The following is an 18,579-nucleotide window of genomic DNA, read 5'->3' on the forward strand; positions in this document are numbered from 1 at the left end:
TATTTTACTTAAAATTGTCATAGCCTGGACCGTCACAGTGAATCTACATGCTCTTATCTATAATTTTTAGAAATGTTAATTTTTATGCTTGCCTTTTTCTAGATTTGTCTTTTTCTCCTGATTTTATGCAAAGAAAAACCTCTCATAAATCATTCAGCCATGTTTTGATTATCAGTGGAGTGGAAAATGCACATGCTTAAAATAACCTTCTTCTAGCTTTTCTTTTGGATCGACTCTGTCTCTGCAATGGCGAGAGCTGAATTTTGAAATTTGGTAGAGAAACCTCCCTCATTGAGAAGAAGTGCCTTTGAGGGTTCCTATGCAAATTGGTTTTGATTTGAATGAGTTTTGAGCCTTTGCAATTCATACTTCGCACACGTACACGTCACGGCAGCCGTCGGGCTGGGGAAGCACAGGTTTGGATGCTCAGCAGATAGACCTGAACCATCTCTATGGCAGTCTTGCATGCTATGGAAAGTTCTGCTTTTAGTGGTATCTGTTTTACTTCTAATGGAGCTTTTGCTGGCTGGACAATGTTGGGGGAGCACCTACTGCGCACCTGCCCCTCATCTGGGATGGGGCAATCTGTTGGTGTCTAACAAAGTATTTCCATATGTTGTGCAATGTGCTGTTTTATTGCCAACCCTTCTCCTCCCCAAACCTAGGAAATGCTATCATATATAATACCATACCGTATTTTCAAGTCCAACAGGCAGCAAAACGGTAGTATCAGAAACACACGCTCCCCAAACACTGTCCCTCTGCATCCATGCATTAAAGTACCATCATTGTTATACTGGCGGTTATTATTGCCATTATGTAAAGCGTAGGCATGCGCTCCTTTGCAGTACTGCATACACGCCCGGTTCAGGCGGACAACAGGGACTGGTGGAGGGATGGGGCTCTTCGGATAAAATGAGGATGCAGAGTTGACCCAAGGAGAATAGACTGAAAGAGCTTGGTCTGCTTAGCCTGGCACAGTGAAGGCTATAATAGCTCTGTTACGGTGTGGAGGGGACAGATTCAAGGAAAGGCAGGAAGCTGTTTATAAATTAAAGAGCAGAGCTGGCACAAGAACAAATGGGTATAAACCGGCCATGTGCAGTTTTAGGTTGGAAATTAGAAGATGCTCCTTGCTGATGAGAGAAGGCTTTGGAACAGCCTTCCAGAGCCACGTTGGCCAAATATTCACGAGTGTAAAAGGGAGCTCACCATGCTTCTGCAAATGGACAGTGGGCAGTGGACTCAACAAGGCAACCGCAAGTGCTGGCTCCCTCCCCTTCCGGCAGTCTCGTGTTCCTGCTCGTGTACTTCCTACGCAATGCAAGCTCCTTCTCTAAAGCGCTAGTTACTTGCACGTAGCACCTCCGCAGCTTTATTCAGCGCACGCTGCGAACACCGTGCTCTATCCTGCACGGCACACGCACGCATGATGACGACAAAGAGCGGTACGGAAAAACTGCTCTCATTCATGATCCACATGCACTCTGGGTTAAGGCCCTGCTCCTTCAATGTCCCCGACCCTACACGAATGCGTCCTTAGCTTTACACGAGTAAGTAGGTTTTACTGTACTGGGAATTAATTACATGTGAAAAAGCTACACATTCATGAGCATTTGTACCACTAAAGCCTCAGGCAGTTTTGCCATCAGCCACTCCAATTCCAGAATTGAACCTCTAGGAGATGGTAACTGAAGGAATAAGGCACAGCAAGCCGATAATTTTTTCCCCTTTTAAGTCAATGGCACCAACCTACAGTTCCTATCTACCTCTGCATCTCATAGCGATTCAACGCATTTTACCCTATTCAGTATGCTATTACATGAAATATCGAGGCAAGGCTAGAAAAGCACTCCTTCATCTGCAAAAATGCATAGTACGCTCCTCCTAGTACCTCTTCACTTGGGAGGTACCCCAAAAAGCATACTGTAGAAGCACTACTGGAAACCACAAGGCTTTATTATCAATGCACTCTGCAAAATTGCATGGAATTTGGCAGCGTTTTTTTTCAACAGCGATTCTCAGCCTTGTGGTGCACTAGACCACATGAGACCCCGAGAGGAGCAGGAGGATGGACGGGTAGGGAGGAAGCAGCCCAGCCCTTTGGATTTACCGACACACAGAGCAGAAAAGCAGAAAGCATGAGGAAGACCTGCCATGAAAACATGTATCACGGGCCTTATGAGAAACTCAGGGGATGTGGCAGCATCCAAACAGAGAGAGAGTCTACAGACAGAGAGAAATCATACCTGAACCAGCGAGTGACTGCATTTAAGTATTACATACGTCTAAAATACAGAAATAATTAAATAAGCATGTTATGGACCGAATCAAAAGTTATTAAATCCCTCTGTTTTCATATTTGACTTAAAAGAAAGTTGGATGCACATTAAAGGAAATTTAAAAACTAGTAAGATCCCCCCCTCCCTCAACAAACTACTGAAAGCCTAAAAGACATCCAAGCTGCTATGGGACTTATGTAATTGTTACCTTTAAGCCCTTTCCAGCCAGAAGTAGGATACGACGGGCCAATTGACAAGCTTGACGAAGCCCTTGAATCTGATCTTCATTCTTAATTTCTATGTCGTCTCCCCAGTCTGGTACAATGCCTGTCGTCACATAGTCTGGCTTCTTTATGTGCTTGGAGAAAAAGGATTGAAAATGAAGATCAGAAAACTGAGCATGACAATGGGATCATTTTCTCAGATACTGCCTCCTGCTTCATGGCAGCTTGCCCTTTCTGTCCTGCTATCGACCTTCCTAAGCCATCAGGGCAAACCCTCAAGGCTGCCTCAGTATTTCTTCCACTGCCCTTTTGAACTTAACATTGCCTGTTACTACTGACTTACAGAGTCTGTTAACCTTCCAGGACTGAAACCCCAGATACTGCAGCAGACTTTCAGCACAAATAGTTTTAAGTTTTAAAATTCTCAGAGCAAAACTTAAAAATTCCTCATTTTCTTCCACAAAGAGTGGCAAATTTATACAAACGTCGTCTAAACACTTTAACTGAATGGACAAACGTATAGAATTAGGCTCAAAAATAAAACTGTTGAAAAAGTTTCTTGATCAGACAAAACTCCTATTAATTTCTATGAGATTCTTTTTTGACTAAGAACCTTAGGATTTAACTTATTTTAACTTAGGATTTTTTCTTACTCACCTAGTTCATATACTACAACTATATCTGCCCATTTACAATATCATGCAAGAGTTTCTCAATTTACTGTGTCAAGGAAAGTGGAACAAACTTTTTTTTTTCCCCACAAAAAGTTCTCAGCCTTCATCCATCTCTGATTCTTTTTGTTAAATCCACAATAATTTCATGACAACTGTATAACAGCAAACTAATAATAACAGCAACATCTTGCACAAAGACAGAAATGCACTTTCAAAGGATTCTGGGCTGTTTTACCAGCAGTCGCTCCAGCCATCCCAGTAGCCCCATCGACCACTGGGAGACTTTTGCCACCGACTTCACAAGCGACAGAACCGAGCTGGCCGGGCAGAACAAAGTGGCCACTTAGGCTGGACACAACAAGCCCATACAACAGCGCAGTGTAGGAGTGAAGAGCAGTGGTGTAACCAATTAACTCTGGAGGGACGCTAAATAGGAAGACTATTGTTACTCCGACTGCTATTTCATCACTTCGGCTCTCATAAAAAAGTGTAACTGGATCTTTGGTGAACTCACATCACCAGAATTTCAGATTTACATTTCATTCAAAATAGTGGTACATCAACCCAAACAGCATCCTGTTGCAATACTTTGGGACTTAGTTTAGAAGAAAAAAAAATCACATTTACTGGGTTACCAACTCCATAAACTGCAGCCCCCTCACTTTTCCTTGGAGGGTACTTATCTAGCAACTGCTGAGGTCTGACCTTGCTGACTTTAAGAGCTGCTAAGGCAGAAGTGCAAAGCAGCGGACATACAAATGTCTCTGTGTACAATTTCACACTAAAATCTTGAAAAAAATTCATGTCATTTCAGTACCTCAATTTCATCTTATGAGAGGACTTCATCTTATGTTTGCCCTGTGCATAGTGCTTCCAGTTTCTTAGGTGGAAGAGCCCTATATCCAGCATCCTTCTCTGCTTTCCTATATAATAACTTTTTAGTATTTCTAGCCTATGAAAATACTCTATATTTTGCGTAAGAAATCTATAATACAATGAAAAGAAAAAAAAAGTACTAATATATATCCTGAAAAGTACTATTTAAAAAATGTATTTTTTTTTTTTGGCTAAAGGAAAGATACTAAACAGTTAAGCTGTATGCTGTAATTAAAGCAAAAAATGGAAAACAGAGGTGGAACACTTGTTAAAATTACCTGGAAAAGGACTTATTTGGCTCAAAAGTAAATAAAAATATATATTACCAGGAAAAAAAAGGTAACTTGGGGCCAGTAAAGGTTGGTTTAGGATGTGTGGTAAGGGTTCAGGGTAGCTGCCAGCAGGTATTATACGTTCTCAACCTAAATCTCACATAACTAATTAACAAAACTTTTGGCAAGGTATAAACATTTTAGAATTAACTTGCTAAAGGTGTATATAGAAAAGGACTCAGATGATCATGAACGACTCCTGTTAACTTCTGCTAGAGCTGCCTACACTTGTTCGAAAGGAGAATCTGGACCCAAAATGTGAAGTGCTGACAGATGATGATAATATTCCACATTTATAGTTCTGTAACTTAACAAGCTCCAGGTTTAAACTCCCCCATAACTGGAGACATCACTCTGTTTAACACGGTAGGGAGCTGCAAACTTCTCTCGCCAGCGCTCCTAGTTCAAACACCAAACCAAGCAAGGTTCAAATACCAAACCCACCACAGGACTGCGAGCCGAACTCCCAGCTGTCGGACAGGGATCACTCCTGCAGTCAACCTCTATATTGACTGGAAAACAGATCAGATAATAGAAACTGCGGTACCTTAGGAACTGGGTGAGCTGGAGAAACTGTAGCTGGCCAAACGATACTATAAGCAGCTTTTCCTTGTCCCTGAGAGAAGAAGCGTCCTCTTTGTTGGTTGCTTGCCTGCCCGTGCAAGTAGGTAAGTTTGCGTGGTGAAGGACAAACCCGGTGGCAGCCACTCACAGAACCTGTTAAGAGACAGGTTAAAAATTGTTAAAGGATTTTTACTAGCACATTGCAAACTAGAAAGTATGGAGAAAGAAAAGCAGCGTGTAAAGCAAACTGCAGAACGCCAGGCACTCGCCAAGGGAAGCTCAAGAAATTGTATCAATCTTGCACCATTAAAGCGAGTATTAACACTGAGAAGCAATGAGAATAAAAAACTCCCAAAACAATACATCAAAGCTTTACAGACCTATTTAGACCTATATTTAGGTTCAATGTGTTACAAAGTTGTGTGGGTAAATTCCCTAAACCTTACAACAAGAGCAGACACTCTACCTGGGCCCTGCTTGTAGCAATTCGGCTAGAAGCCGCAGGGTTCAAGGCCTGGGGAAACAATAAATAAGGGACAATAGCTGGATATTATGAAAGGAAAAAATGATGTAGCATTGATATTTTGGACAATATTTTCATCTGTGTGTCTGCTGAGTTGGTCACACATTTGAGCAGAGCCCAGCTAACGTTGCTTTGGTCTCCTGCAGTAAGACACAAAGAACGGGGTTAAACTCATTATGACCTCCTGCCTCTCCGGGGAACACAACAAACCTCAAGAAACATTTTAAATCTTGCCCAAAGGCAAGTGAAGGGATTACAATTTGTAATAGATGTGGAATATTTAGATCAGATTTCCATTTAATTCACATGGAAATTTGGGATGACGCAGTTTATGAGAGTATTTATTACCCAAACACAGTTGCTGTGCAGTGGTACATTTTGCAGTAAAATATGGGCATTCAGACATGTATGTCAAAAAAACAACAGAAACAAAATAATGCATCACAAGAGATGATGCTAGCACCAAAACAGAGAAACATACTCTATTCATAAGGATTATTTACACTGCCCAGTTAAACGATAATTAAACAGTGAACATTTCCACTACTCAAAAATTCTATAATCTAAACAGAGGTTTACTTTGGAAACACCATGGAATAAATTTCACATAATAGTTATGCTGCTTTCGAAAAATGTCATAGGTAGTCAAACACAAGAGTAATCTTTTGCGGCAAGTAACCAGTAGAAATAATTACTCTTTAGTTGAAAGAAAGTGTTTTGATTTAAATAGAGCTAAATAAACATTTTTAAATGATAGAAAATAAGAAATTTGTCTACTGCATGTTTTTAACTGACACAAATAAAAATCCATATAAAAATGATTTTTTTTTTTTTTAGGAAAATCATTTCCTCCACATCTTTATTTTATTGCATCTTCCTTTCCTGGGGCGCGAGGCTTGGCTCAGGCTCTCCGCACGACCCAGGTGCTGCGCCGCAGGCCGCCCCACGCGGCGAGGGCCGCTGCGCTCGGGCTTCAACTGTCTCCTAATCCTCAACTACGTTCCTTGGGTCTCCTTCACGTGAAAAGCTGCTTGTGCAAGTCAAACGAACAAAAAAAAAAAGGCGGGTGCTCACGGCCGGTCGCACGCCTTTTGGGAGGCGGCAACTTCTTGGCCGTGAGAAGTAGCAGCAAGCAGTCCGCCTGGCTCCTACCACAGCAGCAGGTGTCTGCACGCAGCCTCAAGCAGGTATCTAGGCGCCCTTAAAACCCCCAGTCACGCGTGGGGTTAGCTAGGGGCCAGGCCGACGCCATCCGGGCCGCCTGGCCTGCTGCCAGGGCACCTGTCCTGCCGCAGGAAAGTTTAATTGGGGGAAAAAAAGGTGCAAGCGCGGGCGCCAGTGACTCCACCACAGACGCTCTCACGTACGCCAAACCAGGTCGTATTGCGGGGGGCACGTCTACCAACCATCCCCGGCTGAGGAGGGGCACCGCCTTATCTGAAACAAACATTTTTACCTCTCTTTCCCAAAAAGATACACTGTAAGCGTTGCCACAAGATAATGTGGTAACAAGGTACTGTAGTCTGTTGCTGTTCTACTAACTGCTCGCTATGGACCAGACGCTCACAAAATACCTACTGCTTGAACAGGTGGAATGCGACAACCAAGTAAGTATCACCATACTGTAATACGACTGCTGAAATAAATCATGAGAATTATAAACATAGGATAACTAAGCCTTCATCTGAGATATAAAAAAATCACAAGAGAAAACATCCTCCCTCAAAGTAAAAATAAAATAGCATTAAAATATAATGAAGTTACTGCTTTATAATGGAAATCTGGACTCCATGCACACACTTCCTTCCTTAAGAAAGCCTTCTTAATGTCTCCGTATCTTCTTTTATTTTTAAGCTCTCATATTCACAGCTAATTTGATATAGCAACATCATCAATCACCAGAGACAGGAACAACCGGCTGCATGCTGCAAGCCTTGGCCAGATACTCCCTCCTCCCCGTCCCTTACACCTAGCCAAGTTTTTGTCAGAGTCCTGTGTACTTCTACAGTGCTGGAGCTCAAGCACATCCTTTCCCTTAAGCTTCCTGGCCCCTAAACATGTACATTAGTTACTGTAAAATATTTCATAAAGGCAGGGTCTGTGTCACCTCCAGCGGCTATTACATCCCTCAGAGAGAGCTCAGAGCCTGAAACCGGCAGCGCTGTAACACCCAGAGCATCACGGTGAGGACGCAAAGTTGACCATTTACAGGTTTCTTTTCTTCCCTGACAGTAAAGCTGTGTCATTTCCCGTCAATAACAGAATATTTATGACCAGCTGCAACAACAAGAATTACTACCAGTGTTTCAGAAATCACATCAGCACCTACTACGCACTGAGCACAGAAAATTGCAGACAACTGCTTCCCTGACTCCAGAGCGAACCACCGCGCGCGATCGGTGCGTGCATGTGCTGCTGCAGCGGCTGGATTCCTCAGCATACCTTCTATACTTTAACTTATGTTAATAACAGAAATATGCCTTGTGAGCTTTTGTGAATTACCAGATGAATTTATCTTTTACGGACATTACATTTTCTTTTCTTTTAATCGAATCAGCCAAAGGGGTTGAATACAGAATTCAAGTATGATGGTGGGAGCACTTTAAGTGACTGATTTTGCAGCACAGTGTGCCCTATATTTATTAGCCTTTTACTCTAGGTCTATTTTAATTGTTATCTGTTCATGCATGCTACACTATATAATGAAAAGCTCCCATTTCACTTACTGAGTAGGGAGTTTTTTTATGTGTATCTCTATTAATGACCCTTAATTAAGTTGATTTTAGTCATTTAAATGTGATTTTCCTCTGGTCAAGAAGTATTTTTAAAGGGAGATGTTGGAATTGAACTCTCACACGAGCGCTTCCCTAATGCTTCTTATTTAACAGTTACAGAAATTTATCAGCTACTTTTTTCAATGAGGTGTGGAGTAGCAATGCAAAAAAAAAAACTGTTCATGCACATGATCCATCAAATGTGACTGTTAGCAATCCGACTTCTGGTATTTATTTATGAAAGGCTTCAGATTACCAATCAATTAGCAAACTATTACCAAAGGGTAAACTTCATGATAGTTCTAACCTACAATAAATACAAGGGTACATGTTAAAAGAGCCAAGAAACGAAATGAACGTATTTTAAAATAATTCAGTCAGTCATAGTATCTACAGAAGCACAGTAATGAAATTAGTTAGGATTACCAGAATTAACGTCCAACTGATTTAGAAGTAGAATCAACTTGCTTTTGATAAATCTTAATATATATGAACAATTAACCACCTCTAAAGCAGTGTTCAGATAGCCCATTGTTAAATGCGTGATTTAAATGTCTTTTTAACTGAACAAAAAACTGATATTGGAGGGTGTTTTTTAGTATATACACATTTGATGGGTAGAACACTTGAGATCTTTAATTTGGCTTGTGAGGTCATTTACAGTTATTTAATAATTTTGCTTCTTGTGCAAACTTTCATTTTTTGAAACTTCAGAGGAATAAATTTTAAAGTGAGGTATCAAAACCCACCATGGGTAATAACATATGGATTCCAATACTAACTGTTTAATAAAGCACCAACTTTGTAATGCCTGCCTGTGTCGCAAAGGTGCGTATGAGCTTCAAAAATAGAATGGGGACCATGAAAGCTTCTTTCCAACTCTGAGTAACCTGTGTAACAGAAGAGCAGCTCACATTTCACAAGCAATAACCTGTGCATTTGCTGAAAAAAAGAACAACATAGGGAAATGCCTCAGGCAGAAGTTGAAACTGATTGGGCAAAGTGGCAGGACAAGAGCCCTTGAAATTAAACAAAAGCAAATTCATTCTGTTGACAGATGTTGATTACATCAAAGCCACGAAAAACTTTTTTCTTTTCTTTCTTTTTTTTGTTTTTTGCAACTAATACCTCTGCATTTTCTGCACATTAAGGATATAACATATCTTAATCAACATAACCCACCATGTAATAATTTCTAAATTTGGCAAAAGTATATTGTAAGGAGGTCTTAACGACAGGCTTCTCTAAACAAGAGTGTATTCACATGGTCATGTCTGCATACCCGTGCTGGTCACGCCATCATCAGCCCCTTACTTCCAGGGGTTAACTGCTCTGGCAGCCAAATAAAATACAGAGAGAGCTGTGTAATTATGGAGACAGTCAAAGGGCAGACTCTATTTTGAAATCTATTTGCACAGACAAGGTCTTCCAATTTCGCTTACAGGAAACAAGCTGGTAAAGGGGCTCTCCTCCTCTCCAGATGCTTTCCACACTTTTTTCCCACATCAGGAAACCAGGGACATGGACACCATGCAGCACTGTTTCCTGCATTACAGGACCATGTCATTACACGGAGAAGAGCAAACCCATGCTCGTGAGAAATATTTCCTCCTAATTGCCCATATTAGGGAAAAGCAAAACCCACAAGGACTACTGAAAATGTGACTAGCAGCAATTTGTAAACAGGACGCAGCCACGGCTGTCATGATGGTACTGGAAAGGAGAAAACAGAAATGAAAGGGTAAAAACGCTCTGTTTCTAATAGCATGACTGGGGAAATGAAATATTAATCAGTATAGATGTGACTTCAGCTACAACAGCAAAACATTGGTGAAAATCACTACAACAATGTGCTTATGATTGTACCTTGATAAACCCTAATAAAGGACCAGTATATTACAAACATTATATTCCAATTGGCATTATTTTATTTAATTACTGAAATTGAATAGAAAATAATGACAGAAGCTGTTTGTTTAATAAAGGAATTAATAGGAATTCCTGTTCTCTTTACTCTCACGAAAAGAACCAACAAACTTAAGTCCGATAACCACGAAAGTCAACAGCCAAATGCCACCGACTCTAGCAGAGCCGAATCAGCCCCTCTGCTGACACCTCTGGGATTCTTCAGTGCCTTAAAGAAAGTCGAATTTGGCCGTCAGGACCAGCCACGTTCCCTGCTTATTAAAATTTTGCACTTACTTTATGGAGAGCAAAAGCGAGCAATTTGTTTGCTGCATGCTAATGCAAGTAAGTATTTTAATGGGGTGCAAATTTGTAAACTATTTGGAAACACATTCGTGATTGGCTGTGCTTATTATTAGTTACTTTAGACCTGCACACTAAAACGATGATCATTGCTTTCTGAAATAATGCAGGTCTTCTAATTCATCATTCAATCAAACTTATGGCCGACAAAATAGCTGTTCTGCAAGTTGGTAAACTGGGAAACCACAGAGAATCAGAAGCTCTCCTTTGCACAGGAAGGATGACAGCCTAAGGGTACTTCATCCCAATAATAACAACATTCAAGTAACAGTGCCCAGGTCACGACAAGCCGTGACCCTCCCCATAGCTCCTGCAGGAAGCTGGCTTGGTGCCACCTTTTATCAGAAGCATTTGACAGTGTAACTTAACAAACAAAGAGGAAAAGAAAAATTAATTTTATATCCTTAAAAAACCCTTCAGCTGATTCCCTGAGCAGTTGTGTGCATATACATACGCACGTACAGAAAATCCCGCCATGCCAGTGTAAGAAATAAATTTACAGACTGAGCACAATTTTGGTACTATTAAGCAGCACTTCGCCACTATACTGCAGGATTTAAACATTACAGAGTACAATCTAACTCTATCTAAATGACATTAATGTATATACCAAAGGAAATTAATTGTCTGCTACATAAAATGTGACTAGGCTGTACATACTTAACTTTGAAAACAGGGCATTTTCCATTTCTACAACATACTCATGAGGCACTTTGACAAAATACTTGCTCTTCGCTTTTTGAGACGACTGGAAGATGTAAGGTGATGCATTCTGATTATGCTCCAAGAAAATAATGTAGTCTTCAACTCCAGGGTTATTGCTACTAAATTTCCTCTCTCCAATAAGAGTAATGCAAATACAAAATAAAAGGAAAGTGTTGACTAAAGCAGTATCATAGCAAAAGGAAACAAGTCAGATACAAGACCTGAGCAAAGCAATATTAAGAATTTCACATACAGTTACTGTCAGGGGAATTTAGGCTCCCAATCACAGCATCTGGCCAATTTCAACTTCTGTGACTGGCAAAAAACCCATTCCTCTTATGTTACTACATTCATCTAGTGAGTAAATTAATTCATTTTAAGGAGAATAAATTAGGAGAAACACGTATTTGTTCAGCTTTGCACATTTAAAAATACCTTTCAAACATGTTGCATCTATCTGAAAGTTTTTAAAAACATCAGAGTAATTACTTCAGCTTGAAAGATTAGTCATTATATTCATTATTTTGATGTTGTAGGGAAGTAACTACTGTTGGAACAAGTTACTCATTTAAAAAAAAAGCAGTTGTTTCAGATTAAAAGAATAAGCATTTCAAATAGTCTTTACACACGCCGCCCCCCCCGCCCCCCCCGAAATCTTGTTGTTCATATGCGCCCACCCACAGCTTTAACATTCATTGAATCCTACTGGGATAAAATCCTTTCAGGTGCCCTATGAAACAACCGGTTTTCAGCTGGCATGTTTACCTCCTGTACACATGCCTGCTACAGTATTAAACATTACTGGCAGCGTGTTAAAAATAAATCCTACTTTAACCACCTCAAAAATGTTTTACACAGAACCCCTTTCAGAAGATAAAGCTATGAGCAAGGTTGCTAAAATAAGAGTAAGCTTTGCAAAGAAAATTTAGGAATGCTTCTGAACATTGTATCAGTATTTTCTCTTTCACTTGAGATACAGGAAGGGAATTGATAGCCAGCAGTCTTTTCCCCACACAAAACACATGACCCACTGCAATAATTCGTTTCCATACACCTGCAGCCAAATCTTTAAGGATACAAGAAGATTTCTGAATCATGCACCAGACTTATCTCCACATAAGAAAAGTATACATTGTTAGCAATTTTGGGATGAACGTTTTAATACAATACTTACATTGCTACTCACTGGGTAGCTAGCAGCAGAGTTTCTTGCCTTGTCTCAAATGTTGTTAATTACTTGTAATATCCTGTTTTATAAGCAGTGGCTGTAAGCGCGTGAAAACGCAAGTTACACAGTAGGATGATGAGTCTTCCACTGAGAAACCAGGTAACTGCCCTTGCCAGAGTGAAGAGTGTAAGGTGGGGCAATCCTCATATCAACTGGACTTCAAAATACATGAGTAGACTGATGTAAGAGTTCATAGATGTTTCTACTACCCCATGGTGGTGGTGGTGGTGGAAACAAGCTCTTACTTTTTTCGAGAAGTTGCTCTGCACAAGGAAGTTGTTCCAATCAAGCGCTTGCTGCAGATAACTTGCAGTACCCCTACCAAAACATTTATTTTTATACCTGTCAGTCATTAGAATGTGTTATTAATGCATAACGTGGATGCTTATTCATAAATAGGTGACGTTTGGGTCACTGAATGAATTATAATCACAGGATTACAGATCCAATTTGGAGGAGTATGGTATAATGCTTGGGAGGTTGTTTCAAATTTTTTGTTTTTTAAGTATCTTTCACTTATCTTCTTGCTTAACGTTTACAAAGATCTCTTTCTTATCATAAAAGTCCCTGTTTATCAAACAGAGATACAGGAAGAACTTGTTTGCATTTTCAGGAGTACCAACATACATCACGTACGACAAAAAAAAACAAGCACTCCATAAGAAATGCTCAATCACTGTCAATCATACGCCCTCCGATATACCTAAAGCAAAGCATGTGGTGTGAACTATATTAGACTCAAACTGAACACAGAATTACAACTATAACAAACAAAAAACAAATAATTACAAGTGACTCACAGGCCTATTTGCACACCTCGCAAAACTGCTGGGAAGGGAGGTAACCATAGAAACCTGACAGCCAAAATTCAGTGTTTTAAAATTTGTACTTAGTTCAACATGCTGAAAGTGATGCTTCTATTCGACAAAATTCGTATCTTTAAAGGCTTCAGTTTTTACTTTGATACTCAAAGAAATGCTTAAAATGATTTAATTTCTCAATTACTAATAATTTGCCTTTTAGATTTGATTTTACTCAAGTAAAGATTACAATTTACTCCTGGTAGTATAAAATGTCAGTGCATTTAAATTAATATTTCTAACATTTCTTTAATGACTGAAATTAAATAATGACACAAAACAAACACTCCCGAACTCAGTCCCTTATTATTACATGCTTTGCACATAGACTTGTATAAGCTATACACTAGCAAAAAAAAAAAAAAAAAAAAAGATTACTCTAATTAATTAATTATTATAGCCGAATCACTAACGGCCCTTTCAACTTATAGTTCTTTTTCGCCGACAGTTACAATTTGCACGGCTTAACATTTAATGCCGTGATTAGTCCCATCCAAATATGATCCAAAGATGATTTCTGCGGTTCCCCGGCTCTTATCCTGAGGGCGCAGCGCTCGCTGGTACCTCGCGAGGCGCAGGAGCAGCGGACGGACGGCGGCTAACGTGATTTGAACGGCTCAGCAGTGTTTTCCTATTCACATTAATCACCCAGACGGCCACAGGCGCGGAAGAAGCAGCCTTGGAAACGTACGGAGGAAATCGCCTTGGGTCGCTGACTCTTCCCACCGGCCCGTGCAAGAGCAGCAGGCGCGCGCGGGCTGCGGGCGACCGCACTGGGGCGAGGGACGGCCCCGGAGGCCCCCGTCCCGCTGCCACGAGCGGCACCGGCCTCGGCCAGCGCAGCGGGAGCCGCGGGCCGACGGAGCCAGCGACGCTCGGCCGGCAAGGTGTGTGATATGGTGTTTTTTATTTTCCATGCAGTGGTTTTGAAGAGCGTTTTCTGGCTCCAGATAGGACACCGCACTGTACCATCTCTTCCTTCCCTACCAGCAGCCTAGAAGCACAGGTGTCCATGAATAACCTTTTCTAGATCCACCAGTCACCTCTGCTAGCACAGACAGGACAGTCATGAACTTCCTGTGGTGCCCCCCTCGCTGCCGAGACAGGAGCCCCGACCGCTTTAGCTCTTCCCCAGCAGCTCGCCGGCGCTGACGGCGCGGGGGCGGCTCGGAGAAGCTGTCTGCAGCTTCCCCGGGTCTGCACAGCACGAGGCACCGAGGGGGGACGGCTGGAAACGGGGCTGCCCCGCTGTCGGCACACCGCTGATGTGCCCTATTGCTTCCTGCCGCTGCAGATGCAAGTGCCTTCACTAGCAACTGCTTTCCGCATCTCATCCTTGTCTAGGCACACCGGTATCAACACTGCCATAAACACTCACGTGGTCCAGCCAGATTACCGCGACGGTACCTGAAAACAGCTGTTGATATTTTAATTTACTTTCTACTAACAAATTTCAAACCTTGAAACTAGAGGCTTTGCCTAATATTGAAAGTACCTATTTGCTACGTGATGAACACCCATAACAGCACGCATAACATCTCCTCTTCAGAAGCTATCTATATTGGCCGCTCACTTGATAACGCAATCCCATATTTCTGACTTTGAGATAAGCGAACCAATAGGGCTTGGGCCCTGGCCACGCGGACAGCCTTCACTGTGTTTTCCCTTCCAGTTAACGGAGGCACATGAGTAGGAACTGGATTTTAACTTTTAAAGTAAACTAATCTATATATGGCAAAAGATAATGTTTCCAACTATTCAGATCTCACGAGGCTGCACTTCATTTGCAACACTCCTGTCCCTGGGCAAGTGTTTCACTAGTATCTTCAAGAGATGCGAGCAGCAGGCATGTTAATTGAAAGCACTCACTACTCCGCAAAGACCGCTAAGGCACCCAGACACTGACTTGGTGGCCGATTTCCAGTAAATCAAACAGCAATCACCACATGCATGTTGGTATCTGACACACTTGCTTCCCTGGGTCCTGGCTTATGCGATGCACAGCAGGATGGGTTAAGACTCCTGACATACAACGTTTGTGAATTCCCTAGGCACATCTTTGGGATCAGCTACAGCACTATAGCTATCTATTGAACAAATTTCAAATTCTGACGCCAAGAACTAGCTGGGAGGCCTCAGTGATAAAGACTTTGGGGCTTCTCCACTATGCAAGACCATGATCATCACCACAGTGATGGCTATGAAAGATTTCCTGGAGTAACTGCATGCAGGATCTGCCTTGCTGAAATCAAGACAATAAATCACAAGCAACAGCATCTGGTTAGTCCCTTTAAAGCAGATTCTGCAGTCCAATTGCGCTTTAGTCAGTGCCTTTTACCTGCAAAATCTTGACCTCCCAGTCACTTCTCCTGATGAACACTTTACAGATATCAGTCATCCACACAAAACTTTCAGACTGCATAAGATGCTTTAAGGATGGATACAGATCTTTATGGGCAAGGCCCTTGACAGCTACATAAAAACACATTAAAAAAAAAAAGAGAGTACTTCCGTTCTAAACTATGTTCCTCAGTCTATTGAAAGTCATTTTCTGCATTTTATTGGACTACTCCACCATCTGATTTTCTAAAATAGATCAAGTAAGCAAAGGGTCTTCTCAAGAGATTAGGTCTCCAAATCTTTTTTCTAAACTGAAAAGGATTCGTGCTGCTGCTTCCAGCAGAGAGAGCAGATCTATGAGAAGCAACAGATGTTTTGCTGTGTACAAGATGAAAACAATCTAACTTGGCAGCTAACGAATATGGTAAGTATTCCTTCAGGGCAGGCTGCGCTACCTTGTCTGCAAGGCTGGGCAGCAATTCCTAGGAAATTCTCAGTGGGGATATCCCAGCTATGACTTTGCAAATTCAGCTTAGGACTTTTAGATTTTCCAGTATGATTTGTCAAACATCCACCTTTTTCTTTCCTTTTGGTACAGATTTGTCATTTAAATACGCAGATTTACAACAACATTGCCCACTGGAGAGACAGACGGAAGTGGGCAGCAATCTGGGCCCACAGCTGGAGAACAGTTGCTCTAACTGCCAGGATTCAGCTGTTTGCAGTTGACGAAAAAATTCAGCTAAACAAAGACACTTGCTAATTTATTTCTTTATCTGGAGCAGAAAGAAGCTATGGTTAGGTAGAAGGAGCTCCGGAGGCAGAAATGACAGAACAGACAAGATCTATAACATATTAATTGCACAAAGCGAACAATTTTGCAAATACTTCCCATTCAATTTGATACATAACAAAGCATTTTTCTCTCCAAGTAAAAATGCAGTGGCACACATAACCTTAACACGACTGGAAGAGAAGACTGTATAGCCATCCCTGTATCATGCAAGACACAAGCACATATGGCATTGTGTGGTGCTCAGGAGAGGGACTGAGGAAATAAATAAAATACAAGGTACTGGTAAAGCCACACATGTGGCAGGAGGTACGTACTGGTGTTATCTGGAAAGGTCAGTGATCCTGATAGCCTCCTAGTAAATCCAGTGCTGCTGCTGGCACATCTTAAAAGCACTTTATAAAAACTGCAGCTCTGCATGTAGAAATGTTGGTGTCTCGGTTTTAACAGTGACCTCAGCTGCAATAGCAGTATTTCTCTAACTGAAAAATCTGTTCAGTGAAGTTGTTCATGAAACATCTATCCAGACGTGGTTTGTGATGCACTACAAATTATTCTGAGGAGTATAAAATAAAACTGAGCAGAGAAAGTGTAAGCTTCATCTCTGGAGTGAGTGCTACTGTTCTCACAACTTTCCACAGAGGCCCAAACACAGAATTACACATCTGCCATATTTGATCAGTCTTTTGTCGACCTCTTGAAAGACTTTGGCCTAAACCCTGGGTAAATTATCAAATATGCTAAGAGTTCTGTTGTATATTTTAATCACGGAATAAGTGAAGTCCATTTCCATCCATCTGTATGGCCTATTGCCAAGTGCTGTGATTGTGAATTCTAACTTTATGATCTGGACCATACCTGTCTCAACACCAGGAGTCCTGCTTCGCATTGCCTGGGCAAACAGCCACAGCAACGTTGGTGCGGAGCTGTTTGCTCCCGCTGCAGAGGCACTACTTCGCAGAAGTGATGCGTGCCTGTCTCAGCTATGCCTACTCACGGTGTAGCGTATTTAGTAGCCCGTCATCATCTCAACTGCCTCAGCAAGCCTTTTTTCAGCTAGCTGAGCTTCCAGCTCCCAACCTCTAGCGTCTAGCTTGCAGCCACCAACAAGGAGCTGGGCCTGCGAGCTGGGCTGAGAGCTGTTGCAGCAAGTGCCACCAGAGGTTGCCTACAGCTGCTTTAGTCTATACCTGCGTCACATAACGGAAAAAGAAAAATGATTTCAACTAGTCAATGAGATTAAGATGAAAAGCGATCAAAATTTATTTCAGCCTATTTACTTCAGGTGATTACAGAAGGAACCAGTATTGTCAACTTAGATGCATAATGTTACGTAAGATGAATCCCACCTTTTAGTGACTTTAATATTCTCTTCAGGAAGGCTCAGATATGCCTTTATATGTTCTATTGAAGGATCAAGGCTGACTTTCTGATATAGCTCTCACGAAGGAGATTTTTGGAAAAACACAACCCCAAATGAACAAAAGCAAGTAAGACTGGATTGTCTTTATCAGGCACGTTTTAGAAGTAGCCACTGTATACTCATATTCAACTGCTCCTGCAGTTGGGTTTGGGTTGCTCTGTAATTAAAGTTTTGCCAGAAAATACATATTAGTTAAAGAGAGTCCCTTACAACCCCAAACTTCCAGGCAGTGTAACTGTACCATTAAGAAAGCAGCTGGGACAAAATTATACCAGCAAAAGAACTCTTGGTGGAACAACTTGATCTTTTCGAGGAAGTGATTAAAGCTTTTTCAGAAAAAAACTCTTCTCAGGACTTGAGCTTCTTCTGAACTGGCATGGGCTGCCCAAGCATTAACAAAGCTTTATAAACCTAAACAAATCCCACTACCATTTTTTTACAGAACACCTGTTTCCTTTAAGTCTCTGTCATAAGCCATGAGAAGAGTGTTAATCAGTGCAGAATAACCAGAAACAGCTCTGACAGATGAGACCTGCCCAGTCACCTCACAGGTGTCAACTCAGAAAACACATGATGATGACGACAAATTTAAACCTTGTCACCACCTACCATTTCATCCATGCTGCAGGAGTATGACTGCATTCTCAGACCTGCACAAATCAATGCAGGCAACACCTTCCCTTGGAGTCAAGACAGGAGGTCTTTGCAAGATG

The 18,579-nt window shown here is 41.5% G+C and overlaps 1 protein-coding gene across 3 annotated transcripts in view; it reads right to left on the minus strand.

The window, feature by feature from the left end:
- Window positions 1-18,579, minus strand: part of METAP1D (methionyl aminopeptidase type 1D, mitochondrial) — a 47,109-nt gene that overhangs the window by 16,085 nt on the left and 12,445 nt on the right. Inside the window, exons 1-3 of one of the 3 annotated variants that reach the window (XM_068948607.1) lie at window positions 9,692-10,186; window positions 4,936-5,105; window positions 2,491-2,640 (exon numbers count right to left, since the gene is read on the minus strand). In XM_068948607.1, coding sequence (XP_068804708.1) covers window positions 2,491-2,640; window positions 4,936-5,105; window positions 9,692-9,800 — 429 coding nt within the window. In that variant the 5' untranslated portion in view covers window positions 9,801-10,186. Of the gene's footprint in view, window positions 1-2,490; window positions 2,641-4,935; window positions 5,106-9,691; window positions 10,187-18,579 lie in introns of those variants that run through there. The other 2 variants (XM_068948610.1, XM_068948609.1) reach the window with 2 other exon arrangements.

The sequence above is a fragment of the Struthio camelus genome, chromosome 6 (assembly GCF_040807025.1).
Source record: "Struthio camelus isolate bStrCam1 chromosome 6, bStrCam1.hap1, whole genome shotgun sequence".
Classification (NCBI taxonomy): domain Eukaryota; kingdom Metazoa; phylum Chordata; class Aves; order Struthioniformes; family Struthionidae; genus Struthio; species Struthio camelus.